Raw genomic sequence first — 22,749 nt, 5'->3', positions numbered from 1 at the left:
GAAGAGAGACCAGGCAGGATCTGGGCAACGGCAGGACACACAGGCTGGCTGGCAGGACACACAGGCTGTAGGCAGGCCGTGCCGTGCCGTCGCTGGCAAGCTGGCAGAAAGGACATTTTAATGGGGTTTCCGATAAAACTTTTATATTAAACAAATAAATCAATGTTGGACAGTTTTTCACACAAACACAACAGCACACACACACACACACACACATGTATCGATAGTTAAAAAACGAATAGGAAGGGGCCAGGGGGGGGGGGAGGAAACAGACAAACAAAAAATTGAAACCGAGTATATAGATATTTCGTCGTATGGCTATGAACGGAAAAGCTAAAAAATATATGCGCACAGGCCAACACTGAACCAACCTACCCCCCTCCCCCCTTCACCCAACGAAGTGGGTGCCCTGCCAATATGATAAAAATATGAACTGAAAGCAAAACAAGCAGCGGCAGAAATTTATGAAAATATATGTAGTAATCCATGGGAATGGGTCTCGAGGCGGGCAATGCCCTAGAAAAAGTGTCAAAGGATAGGCATTTTGTAGATTTTAGGGGCAGGGGTGGGCAGGGGGGGTTTCAAGTTTAATATTCAGAATACAAAGAGTAAAAGTATTCATTTTTTGGAATGAATAGTGTTGATATTCAGTGGAAATGTTTGGCAATAATTTATAACTAGATAGATCTTTTATGGCGCGAAATATATATGAATAAATAATGAATGGTGGATGGATTTGTAAACGACTTATCGCCTTATCATTGCTTAATGGTAAGAGGGTTTCGGATAGCACAAATACACATCTGAAAAGACACCCAAACTTGAGATAAATATATATTCTTTAATCAGTAATCAATCCATCGGTAGTGCATGCTTTTGGCAGAGGTGTCCCTTTGAGACTGCTTCACCCCCCCCTGGCTGGCATGCCCGATGATGGCCCAGTCCATATACCCCTTTTAGGGCATAATTCCCAGCGATTCCGAGAGCTGGATAAAGCCATGGTGGCAGGAGGGCACAGAGAAAATAGCCATAAATGACAATTTTTTAAGCTGCTGCCCGTGAGAAATGTGAAAAAATGTAAAATAGATATTAAAAGCATGCAGCACGGCATTCTCCGCCTCCGCCCCCACCCTGCTCCCGGTGCCCCCACCGACCCATTTATGTAGTTATTCCTGCTGCTGCAGAACCTCGACTATTTTCTAATTCCCCGCTTTCTCTGTGCAGCACTTTGATGGGCGCCCTCAAGCTGTGCCTGGGCGGGGCGCCCGAAGGACCCGCCGGCACTGGCAAGACGGAGACCTGCAAGGATCTGGCCAAGGCCGTGGCCAAGAAGTGTGTGGTCTTCAACTGTTCCGATGGCCTGGACTACAAGGCGCTGGGCAAGTTCTTCAAGGTGAGTGAAGCTCCCACACAACAACAGCAACAACAACAGGGTTCTCTATCAAAAGCGTCGCACTGTCTGCGATGTGGCCTGCTCTATTGCTCGACGGCTTGGCTTTCTAATTGATGGCCGAAAAGAGAATCAAGAGTCAAGAGCATTAATCAGGCAAAGAACTCGTCTGGATGCGGCGGCACACACGCAACAATCGTTGAGCACTCATAGATGTGAATGTGAGTGCGAGTGTGAGTGTGGGCAAGTCGGTTAATTTGCCACACGCTGAGTTCTTCATGTCAGACACAATGGAGCCGCCGAGTCGGGGCTTCCCTTCCTGCTTCCCTTTCCCCCCGGCACACCAGAGCCGGCGTCCGAGTGTGGGTGTATCTGTGTGTTTATTGAAATTTATGCAGCATTCGGGATAATCGCATTTGCCCGGACCGTTGACTAATTAGCCAGTTTGTGAAAGTAATGGGCCGCGCAGCCCCCTGCTCTTCTCCGCCCTGCGCTGCCCTGCGCTGCCGGACTTTCGTGCAGGTCCCACTTAAGGTTTATGCAAATTTTTATTTACAGGTCGTTAACCGAGAGCAGAGTCCTATTCACTACCCTCCACTCTCTCCCTATGCCCTCACGCACATCTTAAGTGGGTGCTGAAATCTTGTCGTAAAATTTATGTATAGGCTATAATCGCTTAATACGCTCACACGGCTAATTGCATAATAGTTTTAAGCCACGTTCTCTGGCGGAGGGGGGGGGGGGAAGGAATACACACCGTAGATCAGGCAAACTTCAAGCTCATTTGCATGGGATTTCTATTAATATCGAGAGGAGAGTGGAGAGAGGAGAGAGGAGCGCAGTGGAGAGCAAAGAGGAGCGACTACTTTTGTAGCCAGGCAGGCAGCTTTGTGTAGTTTTTGTCGCATGGGGTCCATAAATTGGGTTCTCAGTTCTCAATTCCCAATTTAAATTAATGAATTTATGCGATTGCCGACCACTTGGAGTGGAGTGGAGGGGAGGGGAGTGTTTAACATTTGTTTATTCTTTTTTATTGCTTAATTTGGTTTGCGGCTCATCCAAGCAACGACTCGAATGATCATTCGATGATAATGATGCCCCCCATCTGGTCTAGTTTTAGAAAGTCGTTCTCCGTCTGTGCCGTGTGGCGTGTGGCGTGTGGCGTGCGGTGTGTGTCACCAACTGGATGATGATGACTGTCGTTATTCTGTTCTAATAATCTCTAGGAAGTATCCGTATATCCGTATACCATTACTGCCACTCTCCTCCTTTCACCCTCCGGCCAACAGACAGACAGACAGACTTTTGCTTTGTTGCTGGAGGAATGTCTCTGGGGACGGGGAGGGGGGGGGGGGGGGGGGGGGGGGGGGGGGGGGGGGGGGGGGGGGGGGAGGTAACAATGTTGCGACAATAAAATAATTTGCAATTGACAGAATATTCGAAATATGCCAAAGCAATTTCTGCATCTTTGTGCCACACAGAGAGAGAGAGAGTGAGATAGAGAGAGGGAGAGAGAGAAGTAATCGTAAATAAATTAAATGCAAATAAAATGGCCACAACAATGGCAGAGAACTGTAGTCCGGAGTCCGGAGTCCGGAGCCCGTCCGCCTGTGTGGCATGCGGCATCCACAATGCCACGCACCAAACAAAAGGCGCATCCAATGGATGGCAAAAAGTTATCGCAGCTGTAGAAGCACAGCCAGGAGCAGGACATGGGCCAGGACGGGGGCCAGAACGGGGGCCAGGACGGGGGCCAGGACGGGGGCCAGGACGGGGCGTTGGGTTAGCTGGCAATGCCGCCGCCAAACCACTCTGTGGATGGAGTTCAAAGTGTGCTCTGTGCCACTTTTTTGTTGTTGTTTTTTTTCTTTGCTCTTTGCCGGGCTCCATTCCACGGCATTCACTCGCGCTTCCTCTGGACAAACAAAGTCCTAACACAACACTAGCTCCTCCAACACCATCGCCATAGCCGTCGCCATCGCCATCGCCATCGCCAGCGCCAGAACCACCAATGCAGAGGCGCTAATTGTACAATAGCCGCATGCCAAGCATCCAGAACAACGAACGACGGGTGGCAGGAGGGACAACACAGTGACTGGAAAAAGCGTGCGAACGCGCAATAGAATGTAAACTAGCTGTGTGGCTACCAAGCAGGCGGAAGGCCAATAGAGCAGGCCTGTCCCCCCCCCCCCCGTTCCGGGCACACAGCCGTAGAGGTGTTTGAGTAGGTTATTGTTTCTCCAAAGTTCCAATATTTGAAGGCGGGCTTTACTAGTATATGGGTTGTAGGCATCTGTCTTCTGGCCATGGTAGTATTTTTAGAACGATCCATATTTAATATAAATAAATTATACTCATTTAAATATGAAATATTGTATTTATTTGCATCAAATATTTTCAAATTAATAGTAAAATGTAAGTCTTGTTTTTTGCTCGTATTTTGGGAAATAACAATAATCACAAATGGCAAACACGATAGCATTGTGCACTGTTATTACAAGCAGAAACTAGCACAATGCCTGGGGGCTCCATTTCATATGCACACATACAGATGTACATACATCAGATGTATGTGAAAAGAGTTTCTTAACACAATTTCGACAATGGTTATCAATTTTTAAATGAATTTATTGGTTAATTGTGACTTCTTCTGCTGTACTTTCTGGTCAATTTTTAACCTTTTCATGTGTCAAAGCTATTGGTTACTTTAAGAGAAATAAATTGCAGAATATTCCAATAAATTGCAGAATATTCCAAATAATTACTCGTACAATATGGACATTTGATACGAGATGTGCTCTCCGGCATGTGCTTATCCGTATCCGCATCTGCAGCGGCTTCCACCGCTTGTTGGAGGGGGGGCTCTATAGATTTCCCTTATTAAGCGAAACTCAAACCTTTTCTTCAATTAACCATGCAATATCCAGTGGCCAGGCCGGAGGCAACTCAAAGGGACATATCACATGCCGTTTCATCCTCCCGATTTGCGATTCTCGATGCCGTTTTCGATTCCGATTCTGGTCCAGCATATGGCACTTGCAGTCAGGTCAGTTCTTTGCCGGAGCTGGAGCTGGAGCTGGAGCTGGACGGGGGAGGGAAGAAAGGGAGGGGGGCTGGGTATAAAACAGCATATTTATTGCAACATGCAAAAAGGAAGGCATATCAAAGGGTCCGATCCAGTCCAGTCCAGTCCAGTCCATTCCAGTCCAACCCACATCGACCTCTGGCCCTCGGACCCGGAGAGAACCAGAGAAACCAGAAACCGAGAGCCATCAGAAAAGGAAAATAATGTTTATGCTGCTGTTTGCTTTTCCACGAGTGTTTCGACGAGTGTTCTGTGTGCCGTGTGTACGTGTGTACGTGTGTGTGTATGTGTGTGTGGCCGTATCCTTGTCCAGGAATTTCTGTTTCTGTTTCTATTTGTGTTTTGTATTTTTTCCCAGCACTGTTCTGCTGTGCTGTGCTCTGCTCTGCTCTGGTCTGTATCCTCATCTATGGCGTTGTTTCTTTGCAGGGACTGGCGCAATCGGGCGCCTGGGCCTGCTTCGACGAGTTCAATCGCATCGAGCTGGAAGTGCTGTCGGTGGTGGCGCAACAGATCCTGACCATACAGCGGGCCATCGGACGCAAGGTTGTGAAATTCTTTTTCGAGGATACAATGCTCAAACTGGATCCGACTTGTTCCATATTCATAACCATGAATCCCGGGTGAGTGCCACGCCACATCGAATGGGGGGGCGTGGGGCATGGGGCATGGGGCATGTTGTCTGTCGAGGGAACAGCAGCTGCGGTTTCACGCATCGCATTTTTTCCACACGCTCTCCTTCGTTTTGGGTTTGTGCATTTGAAAATGCATTTAGTTACTTTGTAAGCCCCCGTATACGGCCTACACAGAACACGGAAGGAGGGGAAGGAGGACAAGGAGGAGGCGGAGCAAGGGCCGGACTGGTAGCAGTTCTCTGATGTGGACAGGGCTATTAGCCGGCCGCCAGCCGCCACTCGGCACGCCCTCCGACGCCCCCGGTGGAAACTGGAGCGGGTGGTGGGAAGGTGGAAGGCTGTCTCTGTGCGTTCCGATATTGGTAGTTATTGCGTTATTGGAGATTTTCCCATCGGGATATTTATTGCTTTGGCATGCATGCAGAACAGCTGCGACAAACATGCATATTAGCCCTCGATCCAGCTCCAGCTCCAACGCCTGCTCCTGCTCCAGTTCCAGGTTCCTTCTGCTGTCCGGCTGTCCGGCTGTCTTCCTCTCTATCCATAACTGATTGTGCCATTCAGCGAAGGTCTTAATTTCGATTGGACGTCGCTTTTGCCTTTGCTTTTGCCATTGCCATTGCCACTGCCAGCAGGCAGACTTCCTGCCTGGCAGGAAGCTCCCGTTTTTTTTGTGCTCCTCTCTCTGGTCTCTCTTAGGGGTTTGGTTTTTCTGCCCTGCCTGCCAATTTGTCACGCAACCAGACGTTCTTAAGAGCAATCACTCATATTGGTTATTGGCAGGACTCGGAATGAGAATGAGAATAGGAATAGCAATGGGTGCTGGCACTGTTACTGGTACTGGTACTGGTGCCTAGGGCTCTCGCCTGGGTCCTGTGTTTAGTATTTATGCCATTAGCACTTGCACTTTGATGAATTTGATTGGCCCAATGGCCCGCTCTAATCCTTCCTTGTCCTGTTCCTCCTGCCTACAGCTATGCCGGTCGCACGGAGCTGCCCGACAATCTGAAAGTGCTGTTCCGCACAGTGGCCATGATGGTGCCCGACTATGCCATGATCGGAGAGATCACCTTGTACTCCAACGGCTTCGACATGGCCCGCAATCTCTCGCAGAAGATCGTGCAGGCCTACAAGCTCTGCTCGGAACAGTTGTCCTCGCAGTCCCACTACGATTACGGTGAGTACGAACCCTAAGCAATTATCTGAGAGCTGAGAGCTGAGAGCTGAGAACTGAGCCCTGAGCGTACTGAGAGATGCATCCGGGATGCATCTGGCTAATAAGGCGCAAAGGTAGTCAACAACACGTGTTCTTTTCTCTCCATAGTAGATAAGTTTCCTTTCCCCCGAAGGGTGGCTGGGGGTGGGGGTGGGGGTTGGGGTGCTGGCGTGGGAGGAGACTATAACAGCTTTCCGGTTGTCTCATGTCTTGCTGGGTGCGTGTTTTTTCTTGGCTCTGGTTCTGGCTCTGGTTCGGACTTTTCTTTTTGCTTGTTTCAAGGCAAAGATATTGCTCCTTTTACGACGTAACATGTCATATGACATTACAACATGTCTGTGCTTGCCACTCCGTCTATGTCTCTGTGTGTGTGTGTGTGTGTGTGTGTGTGTGTGTGTGTGTGTCTCTGTGTCTGGAGTCTACGACTCCGTCCGTATCCGTATCCGTATCCGTATCTATGTGCATCTTTGTCCAGCCGCTGGCTGCCGCAATTGCAGCAGGCACGGCAGGGCTCGGCACGGCAGGGCGGGGCGGGGCGGGGCGGGCAGGAAGGCTGGCTGTGCAGCTGTGTGCAAGTTTATGTGCAAAGTACATTTGATCAGTATCTTATTTTGAGTTTAAATTGAAAAACTTTCTTGCAAGTTTGCTGCTGCGCTTTTGTGCATCGTGTGTGAGAGACAAATGTGGCATGCACACATATAGACAGCCAGACGGACACATACACATGTTTGTTGGCCTTCCTTCCAAGTAATAATAAAAACTATTTGTACACTCACCCCGGGAGTCGCCTCCGCTCTGTCCTATCCCGTCCCGTCCTGTCCTGTCCTGTCCAGTCCAGCTGTTTTTGCAACGTTGCAAAAGTTTAGCATTTCCCTGGCGCTATAATGAAGCCCCGGCCACAGCCACAGCCATAGGGTCCAGGGACCAGGAGCCAGGAGCCAGCCGGGCTCTCCGACGCCATCAGCGCCATCAACGCCATCAAATACCTGAAGCCGAGACGGAGCTGAGTTATGCGCTCGCATAAATGCCAAGTTAATGCCCACGACCCTCCCTCCCACCTCCCGGTACCCTGTAGTGGTACTTACATCCATCCTTCCATCCATCCATCTATCCATCCATCGACACAGGTATGCGCGCCGTCAAGTCCGTGCTGCTGGCCTCCGCATCGCTGCGACGCCTCTACGTGGACCTGCCGGAGCCGGAGATTGTTTTGCGAGCCATTGTTGATGTCAATTTGCCGAAATTCCTCGAGCAGGACATCTCCCTCTTCATTGGCATCTACATGGATCTCTTCCCAGGCGTCGATCTGCCCATGGTAAGCGCAGCTTGAATCAATTTTTCAGGTTTAATGAGCTGCAAGCGATGCCAATTAATGCGATAAACGGTAATTAATTATATAGAGAAAGGCATGATATATGTAGCTATGCATGCACTATTTACCTGTCTAGCCGGATACCGATGTACGAAGGTTAAATACTCTTGAGAGAGTTGGTGGGAGGTTTTCTGAGTGTCCGTGTCGCAAGCAAAGAACATCACCCATAAACGATCCTGAAAAGAAATAAGAAAATTTGAATGTTAGCATTTTAAGAATTGAAGAAGGGTATACGAATGGGTAGAGTCCCTTCCAATCCCTTCCAGACTTAAGAAGATTTTAGTCCCTGAGCCACTTCAACGCTGAAAAAATCGTGTATCATTGAAATCTGCTACTCAATCGAATGAGTTTTCAATAACTTACTACTCTATGAACCAATAATACTATACCAAAAGTGAAGTTCTATATGTATCCCTCATGTACTACCTTTATGAAAAGGAAAACACTTTAATTTTGGATTTTTTCATATTTTATTTGCACTCATGTTCCATTTTGTCCATCCTCCCCCGTCCGCGGGATAGCCGCAACGCGACGATATACTCAAGTGGCTGCACATCAACCTGGAGGCGAGGAATCTGCAGGCGACACCGTGGTATTTGGAGAAAATTCTGCAGATATACGAGATGCTGCTGGTGCGGCACGGCCTTATGATAGTGGGCGGCTCGATGGGCGGCAAGACCACCGCCTACCAGGTAAGAGTCGGGTGGACCACGGCTGAAATATTTCAGCCGTACGTTTATTAATTTCGCCGGGCAGCCAATTAAATGGCCTGGAATTAATGAGTCAACAAACGACTCAATCTCGGCTACTGCACCTCATTCTCTCTCTCCCCCGCTCGGTCGCCCCCTCTAGATGTTGGCTCTGACGCTGAAAAATGTGTCGGCGGACGAGGAGGCAACACTGCGCGAGTATCCGGTCGTTTTTCGCATCATCAACCCAAAGGCCATCACCATGGGCCAGCTGTACGGCCGCTTCGATCCCATCTCCCACGAGTGGTCCGACGGCGTGCTCGCGAAGACGTTCCGCGAGCAGGTCCAGGGACCGCGCGGCGAACGGGCCTGGGTCATGTTCGATGGCCCCGTGGATGCGGTGTGGATTGAGAATCTCAACACGGTGCTGGACGACAACAAGAAGCTCTGCCTCATGTCCGGCGAGATCATGCAGATGACGAAGCTGATGAACATGATGTTCGAGCCCGCTGACCTGGAGCAGGCCTCCCCGGCCACAGTCTCCCGTTGTGGGATGATCTACATGGAGCCCTCGCAGCTGGGCTGGCGCGCCTTCCACAAGAGCTTCACCAATGTCCTCGTGAAGAACGTGGGCCTCAGCGAGATCTACATGACGCTGTTCGAGGACATGGTCGAGTGGCTGATCCCGGCCGCCCTGGAATTCCTGCCGCAGTGCAAGCAGATGCTGGAACTGTCGCCGTTGTATCAGTACCAGACGTTCTCGCGGTTCTTCCTGCACTTCCTCGAAAAGCACAAGGTCTTCACCCAGGTGTGGTTCCAGCAGATGTTCCTCTTCTGCTACGCCTGGGCCTACTGTTCGGCCTTGACGGGCGCCGGTCAGAGGACCTTTGACACGCTGCTTCGCAAGGTGATCTATGGCTCGAACGATGACTATCCCAGGCCGAAATACTTCTCACTGAATCGCGGCCAGATGTTCCCCGAGAAGCTGTTGTTCCTCGATTATCGTTTCGACGAGGCCGAGAACTGGTGGACGTGGCAAAAGTCCACGGACGATCCCTCCTCGGCCATCACCAACTTTCCGGACGAGGCGCAGATCAGCGAGCTGATCGTCCCCACCAAGGAGACGGGCTATATATCCTACTGGCAGGACTTCTGCATCTCCAAGTCCTACGGCATGATGGTCATCGGCCCCACGGGCACTGGCAAGAGCGCCATCATCACCAGCAACCTGCTGGCTCTTCCCAAATTCGCCAATCTCGTGAACATCATCAACTTCTCGGCCCGCACTTCGGCACAGATGGTGCAGGAAACGATCATGAGCAAGCTGGACAGACGGCGCAAGGGTGTCTATGGGCCATCCCTGGGCAAGAAGGTATCCTTATCCCTCCCCCTATGACCTTATGGGAGCCCCAATCCCCAATATAGTAACTCTCGAAATCTCCATGTTTAGTGCACTGTTTTTTGCGATGATGTGGCCATGCCCTCGAAGGATACCTACGGCTCACAGCCGCCTCTGGAGCTGCTGCGCACTTGGATGGACCATGGCTATTGGTCGGATCTGGTGGATACCACCAAAATCGAGCTGGTGGACATGGTGAGTGGCAGTGTTCCACTGTCCATGAACTGTCCATAAACTGTCCATAAGTTATCGCTGAAACGTTCCACAGACTCTGATGTGCGCCATGGGCACTCTGGGTGGCAGTAACTTCATTTTTCCGCGTCTCTATCGCCACATGTTCGTGGTGGCCGTCGATTCCTTTGAGGACTCGACCATCGTTCGCATATTCACGGCAATTGGTGATTGGCATTTCGCCAAGGGTTATCCCGACAAGGTGTCTCTGCTCTCCCGTGTACGTACAGCCCCCCTTCCCACCCACAGACATCCCACAAAAAACAGCAGCAACCGCACACACAGAAATGGAGACGACAAACGGTGGAGGAGCAGGAGCAGGAGCAGTAGCGGGAGGATGATTGTCTGGTTTGGTCACTGGAGTCAATGGAGTTCGTGTTTGGCTCGCAGCCAAGTGATGGGCGCATAATAAAATTAAAATGGCGTATTTTATAGCTTCATTTCCCCCCAAAAAAGTTCTACGGACACTGGACTCTGACTCCGACTCTGGTCTGGACTGGACTCTGTATCTCTATCTGTGGCTGTTGTTGCTGTTGTTTTTCTTTTTATTGAGGATGTGTGTAACCCTTTTTTTTTCTGGCAATGTTGCAGGGTTTGGCCGAGGCAATGGTCAGCGTATATCGCGAGGCAATACGCACCCTCCTGCCCACACCGGCCAAGTCCCACTACTCGTTCTCCCTGCGTGACATCACCCGCGTCTTCCAAGGCATCGTCATGGTCCCCGCCAAGCGGATGCCGGACCCCGAGAAGCTCGGACGGCTGTGGGCCCACGAAACTTATCGCGTATTTTATGACCGGTGAGTGGGTCTGTCTGGCTGTCATTCCTCATATCTCCAATCGGTATCTTCTGGCAGTTTGGTGGACCAGCGGGATCGGGATCGGCTGCTTATCATGGCCATTGATGCCTGCAAGACCTGTCTGCGATTCCCCCTGGAGCAGGCCTTTGCGGAACGCGTCGAGCCCGGCGAGAAGCTAAGCGACAATGATATCCGGAATCTGTTCTACGGCAACTACATGGAACCCGATGCCGAGCCAAAGTTCTACGACGAGGGCGAGAGCTACGAGAAGCTTGAGAAGCTGATGAAGTACTATCTGAGGGAGTACAACTCCTTCTCGAGTACGCGAATGGATCTGGTCATGTTCCGCTTTGCCATTGAGCATGTGAGCAGGTAATATACCCCATGATGGAGGTGTTCTCCACTTGAAATCTCTTTGTCATGTTTCAGGGTTTCCCGAGTGCTGCAAATGCCGCGTGGCAACATCCTGATGGTGGGTATGGGCGGTTCGGGAAGGCGTAGCTCCTGTCGCTTGGCGGCCTACATAGCCGACTGCCGCCTGATGACAGTGCAGGTGTCCAAGAGCTATACGATTTCCGACTGGCGGGACGATCTCAAGAAGATACTGATGTCGGCCAGCTTCAATCTGAATCACACCGTTTTCCTCTTCTCCGATGCTCAGGTGAGTGACAGATAGAGATCTGCGTCTCCCCTCTCCGCTGGGTTTCTGTGTTCGCCGTCGTGTTATGCTAATCCGCCACCAGAATGGCTATTTAATACGGCTGTAAATCGTAGACAGCTTTAATCAAAACCTCCAGGGCAGAGGGAACAACAAACCCATAAACCCTATACCGCCCGCCCGTCCGCGTCCCCGTCCTTGTCTCCGTATCCATCACCGTATCTGTCTATGCTCTACCTCCGACTGTACACTCAGAGAAAAGGGGCATAGTGACAATGAAAACAAACAATTTTTAATGAAATATTTGGTATGGGAAATTGTGAAATTGAATATGATTTAACTCAATTTTTAAAAGGGCCATATTTAATCTAAAAAAATAAAGCGCTTAAAAATAAATATAATATATTAAATTTGTAGGATAAATATGTATATTAATATAGATAGGAAAATATTAAATATATTTATTTTAAATATTAAATAGATTTAATTTAAATATTAAATAAATTTATTTGTGAGTAATTTGTGAAAATAGAAGTAAAAGTCCTTCCATTTTTACAATTTCCCCACTCGGTACAAGTCTTTTGGTACACATTCTTGAATCTAAGTGTAAATATTTGATTGTCAAAGCTTTTTTCTCCGAGTGTATGTAAATTGATAAATTAAATTGAAATTAATTTGAATATTCTTGGAAATAAAACACACACACACAGAACGACGGACTTGAGTGGGAGATGGACTATCTTGCAGTTGGAATAAATCAACAATTGATTGTCGCCTCGAATCCGTTTTCAATACGGAAGCCTAAAATCAGTGCAGAGCAGAGCAGCACTCATTGTTTTGGGCAGAATTTGCATTTATAATTAGGTTAATTGTTCAACTAACTTGATTATTGCTCAGTAATTTGCATAGGCAGGCAAGTAGGCAGTTGGGCAGGCAGGCAGCAGCACCAAATACCAGCCAACAGACAAACCAAATTATGGCAAATCAATCAAAGAGCAGCAGCAGCGGCGGCTTAAATCCAAATTAAATGTTGGGTCAATAAATTAGCATAGCCAAAAATACCGACTACCGACTACCGACCACCGGCCGACTACCAATATGGCAAACAATATGCAGGTGCTTACAAATTTATTGTTATACATTTTATCAGTCCGAATTCCGATTCAGATCGGGATCCTTTGTGTTTGGTTTATGTTTGTCTGTGCGGCCCCATTTGACCATGAAGCGTGACCGACAGTATGTAGCCGTAGAGGAGCATAGCCAGCGGGGCGGATTAAAACGGCCTTAACTGTGTGTATGGGTGGTTTCCACTGCCAGGCCTCCGCACAAGACAATACTCAATACCCAATCGAGAAGTGGAAATCAAGACTACTGTAGGCACTCATTGGCTCCGGCCTCGGGCCTCTGGGCAAGATATCGTTTCCAGGGAATTAGGATTGTTTTTCGGGTGTATCGCAATATCAATGATTTATCTGTTCTCCGGCCAGTTTTTGGGGTAAACAAAGCCCACCGCCTGCAGATATTAATTAAAAATTATACCCTGAAAGGACCAACCAGAGAGGACAACAGTCCGACAGCATGAGCATGAGCATGAGGATGAGGTAGAACCGAGAGGCACTTAGTTGAATGCAAAATGCTTGTACGGGCACAGTATCAGGTCCAAAAGGAGGCACAGGTTACATAAAAATGCATTTGGCCAGAGCACACACACACACACTAGCACCATCTATAGATGCAGCTCAAGCCCTAGTACTCCACTCTACTCCATCTGATTCCACTTCTAATCCCCAATCCCTAATGCAAAACTTCGATTTGCATTGCACAGTTGTGAATTCCTGTCTATCCTGTTCTCTCTTCAGGCAACGGATGAGGGCTATGTGGAGGATATCAATGGCATACTTAATACTGGTGATTTGCCAAATCTCTACCAGCTGGAGGACAAGGCAACCATCATGGAGAACATGGCGAATGTTGCCAAGCAACTGGTGAGTGCAGGATAAAACAGGCACAAGGACAGGGACAGGGAATGGAAACTGTATACCGGCCGAGAGTGGTAAATACATTTCTGGCTAAATCCATGCCCCTGGCCGGCCACTGTCCCCATTCCCATCCCCAGTTGAGTGTTAAATAAACCCAAAATTTGAACACAACTCCCTTTTAGGGCAGGAATCTGGACACGCTGCCCAGCGAGGTGTATGCCTTCTATATCGACCGCATACGAGAGCAGCTGCACATTGCTTTGGCCTTCTCGCCCATCGGTGACTCCTTCAAGGAGCGCATTCGGGTTTATCCCTCGCTGATCAACTGCTGCACCATCGACTGGTACATGCCCTGGCCGGAGGAGGCGCTGTCCCGGGTGGGCATCTACTTTGTCATGTCCATGAATCTGCATCGTCCCCACGACGAGGTCGAGGCAGAGCAGGCACAGGCACAGCCGCCGCGTCCCTCGGACGAGTCCGCTCAGGGCGCAGAAGGGCGCCATGACACCGTCGAGGAGGATCGGGAGCTGACGCAGCTCGAGAACGATCTGGTCGACTGTGTCATGTTCTTCCACCAGTCGGTGGTGGATGCCAGCGAGAAGTGCTACCTGGAGCTCGGGCGCCGCAACTATGTGACGCCCTCTGCATATCTGGAGCTGCTCAAGGCCTTCCGCATCTTCTACGCCCGCAAGCTGGACGAGATCACACAACTGCGGGACCGCTACACGACCGGTCTGGAGAAGCTCGACTTTGCCGCCGGCCAGGTGGGCGAGATGCAGGCCAATCTCTACGATCTGCAGCCGAAACTGAAGGTTCTTTCCGAGGAGACGGACCGCATCATGGTCAACATTGAGCGGGAGACGGCGGAGGCCGAGAAAAAGAAGGAGGTGGTGGGCGCCGATGAGGCAGCGGCCAATGAGGCCGCCGCCGCCGCCCAGGCTATCAAAGATGACTGCGAAACGGATCTGGCCGAGGCCATACCCGCCATGGAAGCGGCCCTCGAGGCGCTGAACACCCTCAAGCCCGCCGACGTCTTCATTGTCAAATCCATGAAGAATCCTCCGTACGGCGTGAAGCTTACCATGGAAGCGGTCTGTGTGCTCAAGGGCATCAAGCCCGATCGCAAGCCTGACCCTAGTGGACACATGACGGAGGATTACTGGGGTCCGTCCATGCGCATGCTCAGCGACATGAAGTTCTTGGATTCGCTGAAGACATTCGATAAGGACAACATTCCCCCGGCGATCATCAAGAAGATTCGTGAGAAGTTTGTATCCCTGCAGATCCTCAAATATATACCCTGGCTTATGCCCTGCACCTCTTCCTTTCAGATACATTGCCGATCGTGATTTTGTGCCAGAGAAGATCAAGGCCGCTTCGATGGCCTGCGAGGGCATCTGTCGTTGGGTCCGAGCCATGGATGTCTACGACAAAGTGGCCCGGATTGTGATGCCCAAGAAGGCCGCTTTGGCCGAGGCCGAGGGCGAACTCTCGCAGCAAATGGAGAAGCTGAATGCCAAGCGAGCGGAGCTGCAGGTCATTCTGGACAAGTTGCAGAAGCTCAACGATTTCTTCGCAGAAAAGTCGCGCGAAAAGAAGCGTCTCGAGGATGAGATCGACAACTGCGAGAAGAAGTTGAACAGGTCTGGTCTGCCACGGATATATATCCTCTTCTCTTCTCATCCCTATATTCTCTTAACCATTCACAGAGCGGAGAAGCTGTTGGGTGGCCTGGGCGGTGAGAAGACTCGCTGGTCTGAGGCTGCCAAGAATCTCCACGAATCCATCAGCAACATTGTGGGCGATGTCCTACTCGCTGGCGGCTGCACCGCTTACCTGGGATTCTTTACCACGGAGGTAAGTACGAGAGGAGTATGTGGGACCCCATCTCCATTCCCGTTCCCTTTCCCATCCTAGTGCCCCCGCTAATGGCCATTTTCTCAGCTCTTCTCAGCTGTCCGGGTGATTTTCCCATAAAGGTTTTTAATATGCATGAGCACGTTGCATTGATTTTTCTCTCGTTTCGTTTCGTTTTTTCTTGCGCTGCTTTTTCAATTTTCCCTCGCTCTCAGATGTCTGACGCGACATTTCCTTCTCACTCTGTCTGCCATATTATCTTCTATATTCTCTGTGTATACACGATTCCGTATGCACAAATGCTGACATGCTGAAATTTAGCTCAAAATCTAGCTAAAATCTTCTCCCTTCAAATTAAATCCCATTTTGCAGTACCGTGTGAATATCCTGAACGAATGGAATGCCCTGTGCCTCAAGCGGCACATACCGTGCAGCGAAACCTTCTCGCTGGCCACCACACTGGGCCATCCGATGACGATACGTGCCTGGTCGCTGGCTGGACTGCCGGCGGATAACTTTTCCGTGGAGAATGGCATCATTGTGACCAACTCCAGTCGCTATTCGCTGCTCATCGATCCCCAGGGTGCGTAGAAGGTTACTTATGGATGCGTTTTCTTTTCTGTAATAATTTTCAATGTTCTTTCCAGTTCAAGCCAACAAATGGATCAAGAATATGGAAAAGAACAACAACTTAAAGGTGGTCAAGCAGAGCGACTCCAACTACATGCAGGTCCTGGAGTTGGCCATCTCCTATGGCCAGCCTGTGCTCATCGAGAATGTGGGTAAGTTCGGCGGGTGATTCTGTATGGATCCTGGTCTTTTGCTGATTCGTTTGGCCCAAACAGGCCAGAAACTCGACTCGAATCTGACGCCCATATTGGAGAAGAACATCATCAAGCACAAGGGCGGGCTGTTCATTAAGAGCGGCGACACAATGATTGAATACAATCCCGACTTTCGTCTATACATAACGACCTGTCTACGCAATCCCCATTATCCGCCGGAAGTGATGGTTATGGTAAGTCGTCGGAGCTTCAGATCCAACTCGAGTAAGCCCCATGGGCAATGATGACGTTAGTTGTGTAATAAAACGACCAACTTAAATTGATATTTGGAAAATGTGATGCAGCAGGCAGCAGGCAGCAGTGCAGCAGGCGACAGGCGGCAAGCGGCACTCGGCAAGGAATATGCAAATTTTCGTTGGCATTGACGATGATGTCGGGGGCAGGACCGTGGACTAGGACTAGGACTGGGACTGGGACTGGGACAGGGCGCTGATGTACGTGCGACATGGCTGCTTAACTAGCACACTCTCTGCGGCAGCGAGGACATCTATCCCTGGTCCTAGTCCTAGTCCTGCTTCGACTCCTCGCTTGTCGAGGGTGTTTATAAAATTTTTCCAGCATTTCGCTCTTGCGCTGCCGTTTTGCCATCGCTTTTTATGCTGCAACTGTTGTCAGCAGTTTTCTTTTTAACCATCTCTATTTTCCCACTCCCTCAACCTTTTCCTGATTCTCTCTCTCTCTCTATGTCTGCTTTTCCTTTTCCTTTTCCTCTTCCCCTTTTCTTTTTTTCCTTTTTTTTTTTTGTGTCACATTGTGTGTTTATTTTGAGTTTTCTTTCCATTTTACGTGCCACACTCGATGCTGAAGCTGCCTCTGCCGCTTCCACTCCATGCCACACCATACCCTCCACTAGCACTGATCCTGTGTCCTCTTGTGTTCTCTGTTTAGGTAACAGTATTAAATTTCATGATAACGGAACAAGGATTACGCGAACAATTGCTGGCGATTGTGGTGGCACACGAGCGTCCCGATTTGCAAGAGAAGAAGGAACAATTGATTATTGAATCCGCAAGGAATCGTGATGCATTGTACACCATCGAATCGAAGATATTAGAGGTAAGGCTCCATCCCCAACTGTTTCTATTGCTTCTGCTGCTGCTCCTCTCCTGCATCTGTTTCTGCTCGTGGCATAATAAATATTTTCATTCCTTTGAGCCATCGCTTCGCTTGCTTTCCATTTGGTTTGCTCTGCAGTCTGCAGACTCCTGCTCCCAGATTCAATTAGAGCCAGGCCGAGGCGAGCGCAATTTATGCTTTTGTGCCTGTCCAATGACAATTCAATTAACTGGAAAGCAAACCACAGCTTAAATCGGTTAGAACTTAGTCAACATTCTTCCTTTCTCCTAGGTTCTGTCCACCTCGGAGGGAAATGTCCTGGAGGACGAGAATGCCATCAACATTCTATCCTCCAGTAAAATCCTGTCCGAGGATATCCAAGAGAAGCAGGTTATTGCCGTGGCCACCGAAATAGAAATAGATGCGGCCCGTCAGCAATATATACCCGTGGCCAAGCACTCGGCCATTCTGTTCTTCTGCATCAGCGAACTGGCGAATGTGGATCCCATGTACCAGTACTCGCTCTCCTGGTTCCTCAATCTCTTTGTGAACACCATCCTCAAGGCCCCCAAGTCGGACAATCTGGGGGATCGGCTGAACAACCTCAACGATTACTTCACCAAGTCCATCTACACGAACGTCTGTCGCTCTCTTTTTGAGAAGGACAAGCTCGTGATCTCGCTCGTCATGTGCCTGGGCATCCTAGTGTCGCAGGGTCGTGTGGAGAAGAACGATCTGCTGTTCTTCCTCACAGGAGGCATTGGCTTCAAGAGTATTCCCCCGAATCCTCTCAGCTCTTGGCTCCCGGACAAGGCATGGGCCGGCGTCGTTCGTGCCACAGATCTTGCAGAGTAAGTCTTGGTATTCAGAAAAGGCATCCCCAACTGAAAAATCTTTTCTGGTGCAGCCTCAAGAATCTCCCCGATAAACTGCAAAGCAGCAAGGATGCCTGGAAGGAGTATTACGATGCTGCGAGTCCCGACCAACTGCCGCTGCCAGCGCCCCACAATACGGTCAATGAAATGCTTTATCTGATCGTCCTCAAGGCCCTAAGGCCGGATAAGCTGGTGCCTGCTGTGAGGGTATGTTGCAAGCCTACTCTCTCTATCTCTCTCTCTCGAGGCAGAGCCCTTGATATACCTTTATTACAGGCTTTTATTACGCGCAACCTGGACAAGTCGTTCGTGGAGCCGCCTCCCTTCGATTTGGGTGCCTCGTTTGCGGATAGCTCGCCGAAAATACCGCTGGTGTTTCTGCTCTCGCCCGGATCGGATCCCATGGCCAGCCTCTTCATGTTCGCCAAACAACGCAACATGTACGACAAGTAAGTTAATTAACGAGATGGTGTGGAGTGGAGAGTGGCTCATATTTCCATGTTCGTGCTCCATGGAAAGGGATTCCATGGGACAGCCTGGGTGGGGGTGTCACCCTGGGAGGTGGCTTGTTTTCGATTAAGCGCGACATGTGCGCCTTGTCGATATGTGGGATGCCCCTCTGCGGCCATCCATCCCTTCATCCCAGAGTATCCATTCTGGCTGTTGCTCCACCCTCCGCCCTCCTCCCAACTTTAAAAGACAAATTTATGCTAAGCACATCCGCTCCTGCTCTCTGCTCTCCCGCACAGATTGAAAACCATCTCGCTGGGTCAGGGCCAGGGACCGCGGGCTGAAAAGATGATTATAGACGCGGCCCGTCACGGCCAGTGGGTCGTCCTGCAGAACTGTCACGTCGCCTTCAGCTGGATGGGCGACTTGGAGCGCATCTGCAATGACACGACCCTAACGGAAGGCGCCCACACCGACTACCGTCTGTGGTGCACATCGTATCCCAGTTCGGTCTTTCCCGTTTCGGTGCTGCAGAACTCCGTGAAGATGACAAACGAACCGCCCAAGGGTCTGCGGGCGAACATGCATCGCTCCTTCACCTCGGATCCCCTCATGCGTGACAAGTTCTTCACGAATGCCTTCCTCTTCTCGGACTCCGCCAACAAGTGCTGGCTCCGTGGCGTCTTTGCATTGGTCTTCTTCCACGCTGTCGTGCAGGAGCGACGAGAGTTTGGTCCTCTCGGATGGAATATTCCCTACGAGTTCAATGAATCCGATTTGAAGTAAGAAAATCGAATCTGGATTATCCCCAACATATCTCCAAATGTTTCCCCTTCTTTTAGGATCTCCTTGTTGCAATTGAAGATGTTCATCATGCAGAGCCAGAGCATTCCTTTCCGTGGTCATGTCTATCTTACGGGCGAGTGCAACTACGGCGGCAGAGTCACAGATGATAAGGATCGACGCCTGATCTTGTCGCTGCTGAATATGATCTACAATCCCACAACCATTGCGGAGGAAAAGTGCGTGGGACTCATGATTATCTTTTGCCATAGCTCTTAATCTAATTTCCTCTGCCACAGCTATGCCCTATCCCAGTCTGGCAACTATCGTGTGCCTTTGAGTCCCACGCGTCTCAACTCCATTGAGTATGTATCCAGCTTTCCGCTCAGTCCCCAGCCGGAGGTCTACGGATTGCATGAGAATGCGGACATCAATCGAAATGTGAAGGAAACCAATGCGGTAGGTCACACGCTCCCAGAGTCCCACTGGGATGCCTTCAATTTGTCTCTATGCCTTGCTATCCCTCTCTACCAGCTCATCAGCGGCGTTCTGCTCACCCAGACCGATCTGATGGCCTCCGTGAAGGCCAGCTCTGCGGGTGGGGCCAAGGAGGATCCAGCCATAGCCATCTGCAAGCAGCTGTTGAGTCAGCTGCCGGATGAGTACGATATTGATGAGGTGTCCAAGACATATCCCGTGATCTACAGCAATTCAATGAACACTGTGCTACGGCAGGAGCTGATACGCTTCAATCGACTGCTGTCGTACATCCGCAAGAGTTTGGTGAACGTGAGCAAGGCGGTGGTGGGGCAGATTGCGATGATACCCGAACTGGAGCGCACCCATGCCTCGATGGTCATTGGGAAGCTGCCGGCGGATTGGCTTAAGAAGAGCTACCCCTCGCTCAAGCCATTGGGCAGCTACGTGAGCGACCTACTCGCCCGGTGAGTATTTCCTTCTCTCTCTTTATATATATATATATACTTATATGAAGGATATGTGGTATGGGGTCCTAGACCATTTGGGCAGCCATCAATGGCATTGTATGGAGCGCTGAGCAGAGCTGAGCTCTCCTCTCCTCTCCACTTCCTTGGGTTCTTTTCGTTCTTTGCCTCAATTGTGCAAATATAATAAATGTATACGGCACACACAAGCATCCTGCCCCATGCCTCTGTGGTTCCTGCTTCTGCTGCTTCTGCCATTCATGGCAAAAATCTTATTTGCTTTTGACATCAAAGGACGCTGCTGCTCCTGCTGTTTGTATGCGCTCCTCTGCCAATGCTGCTGCCACTGCCGCTGCTACTGGTGCTGCTTGTGTGTGTGCATTCCCTTTTATTATTGTCATCGCATGTTTAATATTTATTAATAAATTGAAAAATAAGATAACTCCATCTCTGACCGACCCACTCGTCTGACCCGCAGACTGGCGTTCTTTCAGGACTGGATAGACAAGGGCGAACCCACGGTGTACTGGATTTCGGGCTTCTACTTCACGCAGTCCTTCATCACCGGAGTCTTGCAGAACTATTCGCGCAAGAATCGTTTCCAAATCGATATGATATTCATTGAGTTTGCGGTCACAAAGTTCGAGGTGCAAGTCAGCCAGACCCCCGAGGTGGGGGCCTACATTCGGGTAAGTTTTAATTCTCTAATTTCTCTAATTCTACGAATTGAACACTTGATTACAAATGAGTTTTGAAACATGCCAACACGCAACGTGCAACAGGAACAAAAAGAGGTCAATGATGAGACCAAGTTTATACAAGTAAGGCTAGAAAGACTACTGCTACCACTTTTGGGCACACACTTCTTATGATATATGTACATAGATATGTATAATGCACTACACAAACCCATATTTAATGGAAATATTCGGGTTTTTAAATACACAATGAAATTAAACATAAATCGAATTATTAATCTAAGTAGAAAATACTTAAAATATATATAATAATATATTTATTTTAGTTTACATTTTTAAATCTAAGCTTAACTATTATATTTCTCTGGGTGTAGCACCTTTGGGCACACACTCCTTAGATCCTTAGATACATTTGCACTGCACCTATTCCTTAGTATCCCTTCTGCCTCCATTAATATCGCGTTCTGTTCTCCCCTCCCTTCGAAACAGGGCATCTTCATTGAGGGCGCTCGCTGGAATCGCAAGACCAAGGAGATAGATGAATCCTTCTCCAAGATACTGTTCGACACTCTGCCGGTCATCTACCTGCGTCCGGTGCTCAAGGCCCTGGAGGATATACCCCGCACCACTGGCGGGGCCGACGCAGGAGGCGACTCCATCTACGACTGTCCCGTGTACAAGACCAGCGAACGGCGCGGCGTCCTGTCCACCACTGGCCATTCCACCAATTTCGTGATGTACCTGCAGCTGAAGTGCTCCCGGACGCAAATGCATTGGATTAACAGGGGCACGGCCTGCCTCTGCCAGTTGGATGATTAAATGCGGGGGTCGGGGGACCACGGGGGACTGGGTGTGGGATTGGTATTGGTATTGGGACTGGGAGTGGGAGTGGGAGTGGGCACTGGCCGGATATGCCGTACGGGTTACGATCCTTGGCACCCCGTTGCGATTCTTGGCCTGAGAATGGACTGAGGTTGGGGTTTCCGACTGTCGTCCGGCCTGGCCCGGAGACCCCATCTATATGGAGATATATTTTTGGGCATTTTTCTGTTTCGTTTTTTTTTATTTATCCATATACCATATACCACCTAGGAAGCCCCCAACAGAGAAGGAAAGGAGGGGGGGAGAGAGGAGTCTTGTTTATTCAGTTGCCCCGTGTTTTCCACATCCGACAACTCGCAACTCGCAACTGGGCCACGGGGCACGGCACATGGGGACACCGGGACATGGGGCAGGACTGAGGCCGCTCTGCGCAATGATGATGATGATGATGCTGATTGCCAGATATAAATTAAATATGCAGAATACTATACAGAGCAACCAAGAGGGGGGCACACATACACACATATATATTTTATATGCGCCATTTACAAATGAATAAACGAATGAACAACACCCCCAATCGACATACTATTTGAAATGTTTACAACAAAATCCGGCCAGCATTTTCATTTAATTCACTTTAAAGCCATTCACTAATTCTTATTACAAATCCAGACGCCCAACAGGATGTTATGCCCCCTCTGTGGGGTTAGAGTAAATGTAAAACCCACACAATGGCCAAGAATAAAAATAAAACCGAATTCCATTCTATTCTTATACAATCTCCATATCAAAATACCTTTTTGGACAGACCAAAACCACTCGAAGTTCTTGCCAAGCCATCATCTCGTCGAAAAGGTGCTCCATCATTCTGCCCCGCCAGATGAATCTCTCAGATGTGAGTGGGATTTGAAGGTGGAATGGTTGGAGAGGTTGGAGAAGGGGCCAGCCGCAATTTAGCATATCAA

General features: G+C 49.6%; 1 protein-coding gene across 1 annotated transcript in view; it reads left to right on the top strand.

The window, feature by feature from the left end:
• The window catches only part of LOC108153309 (dynein heavy chain 3, axonemal), a 35,780-nt gene extending 13,623 nt beyond the window's left edge, over window positions 1–22,157 (top strand). The window contains exons 25-52 of the mRNA XM_017283220.2: window positions 1,225–1,393; window positions 4,905–5,098; window positions 6,085–6,287; window positions 7,454–7,641; window positions 8,220–8,390; window positions 8,551–9,759; window positions 9,838–9,981; window positions 10,055–10,237; window positions 10,609–10,814; window positions 10,872–11,186; window positions 11,244–11,475; window positions 13,332–13,457; window positions 13,634–14,718; window positions 14,783–15,094; window positions 15,161–15,308; window positions 15,681–15,891; window positions 15,956–16,090; window positions 16,154–16,326; window positions 17,042–17,209; window positions 17,501–18,060; window positions 18,117–18,291; window positions 18,361–18,533; window positions 18,834–19,316; window positions 19,377–19,556; window positions 19,617–19,776; window positions 19,852–20,261; window positions 20,740–20,950; window positions 21,449–22,157. Of these exons, the coding sequence (XP_017138709.1) occupies window positions 1,225–1,393; window positions 4,905–5,098; window positions 6,085–6,287; window positions 7,454–7,641; window positions 8,220–8,390; window positions 8,551–9,759; window positions 9,838–9,981; window positions 10,055–10,237; window positions 10,609–10,814; window positions 10,872–11,186; window positions 11,244–11,475; window positions 13,332–13,457; window positions 13,634–14,718; window positions 14,783–15,094; window positions 15,161–15,308; window positions 15,681–15,891; window positions 15,956–16,090; window positions 16,154–16,326; window positions 17,042–17,209; window positions 17,501–18,060; window positions 18,117–18,291; window positions 18,361–18,533; window positions 18,834–19,316; window positions 19,377–19,556; window positions 19,617–19,776; window positions 19,852–20,261; window positions 20,740–20,950; window positions 21,449–21,778 (8,254 nt within the window). The 3' untranslated portion in view covers window positions 21,779–22,157. The remainder of the gene's footprint in view (window positions 1–1,224; window positions 1,394–4,904; window positions 5,099–6,084; window positions 6,288–7,453; window positions 7,642–8,219; window positions 8,391–8,550; window positions 9,760–9,837; window positions 9,982–10,054; window positions 10,238–10,608; window positions 10,815–10,871; window positions 11,187–11,243; window positions 11,476–13,331; window positions 13,458–13,633; window positions 14,719–14,782; window positions 15,095–15,160; window positions 15,309–15,680; window positions 15,892–15,955; window positions 16,091–16,153; window positions 16,327–17,041; window positions 17,210–17,500; window positions 18,061–18,116; window positions 18,292–18,360; window positions 18,534–18,833; window positions 19,317–19,376; window positions 19,557–19,616; window positions 19,777–19,851; window positions 20,262–20,739; window positions 20,951–21,448) is intronic.
• Window positions 22,158–22,749: the final 592 nt, after the last annotated feature.

This window comes from Drosophila miranda, chromosome XR, assembly GCF_003369915.1.
Source record: "Drosophila miranda strain MSH22 chromosome XR, D.miranda_PacBio2.1, whole genome shotgun sequence".
NCBI lineage: Eukaryota > Metazoa > Arthropoda > Insecta > Diptera > Drosophilidae > Drosophila > Drosophila miranda.
The sequence above is the reverse complement of the archived record's forward strand: the minus strand, read 5'-3'. Positions and strand labels throughout refer to the sequence as shown.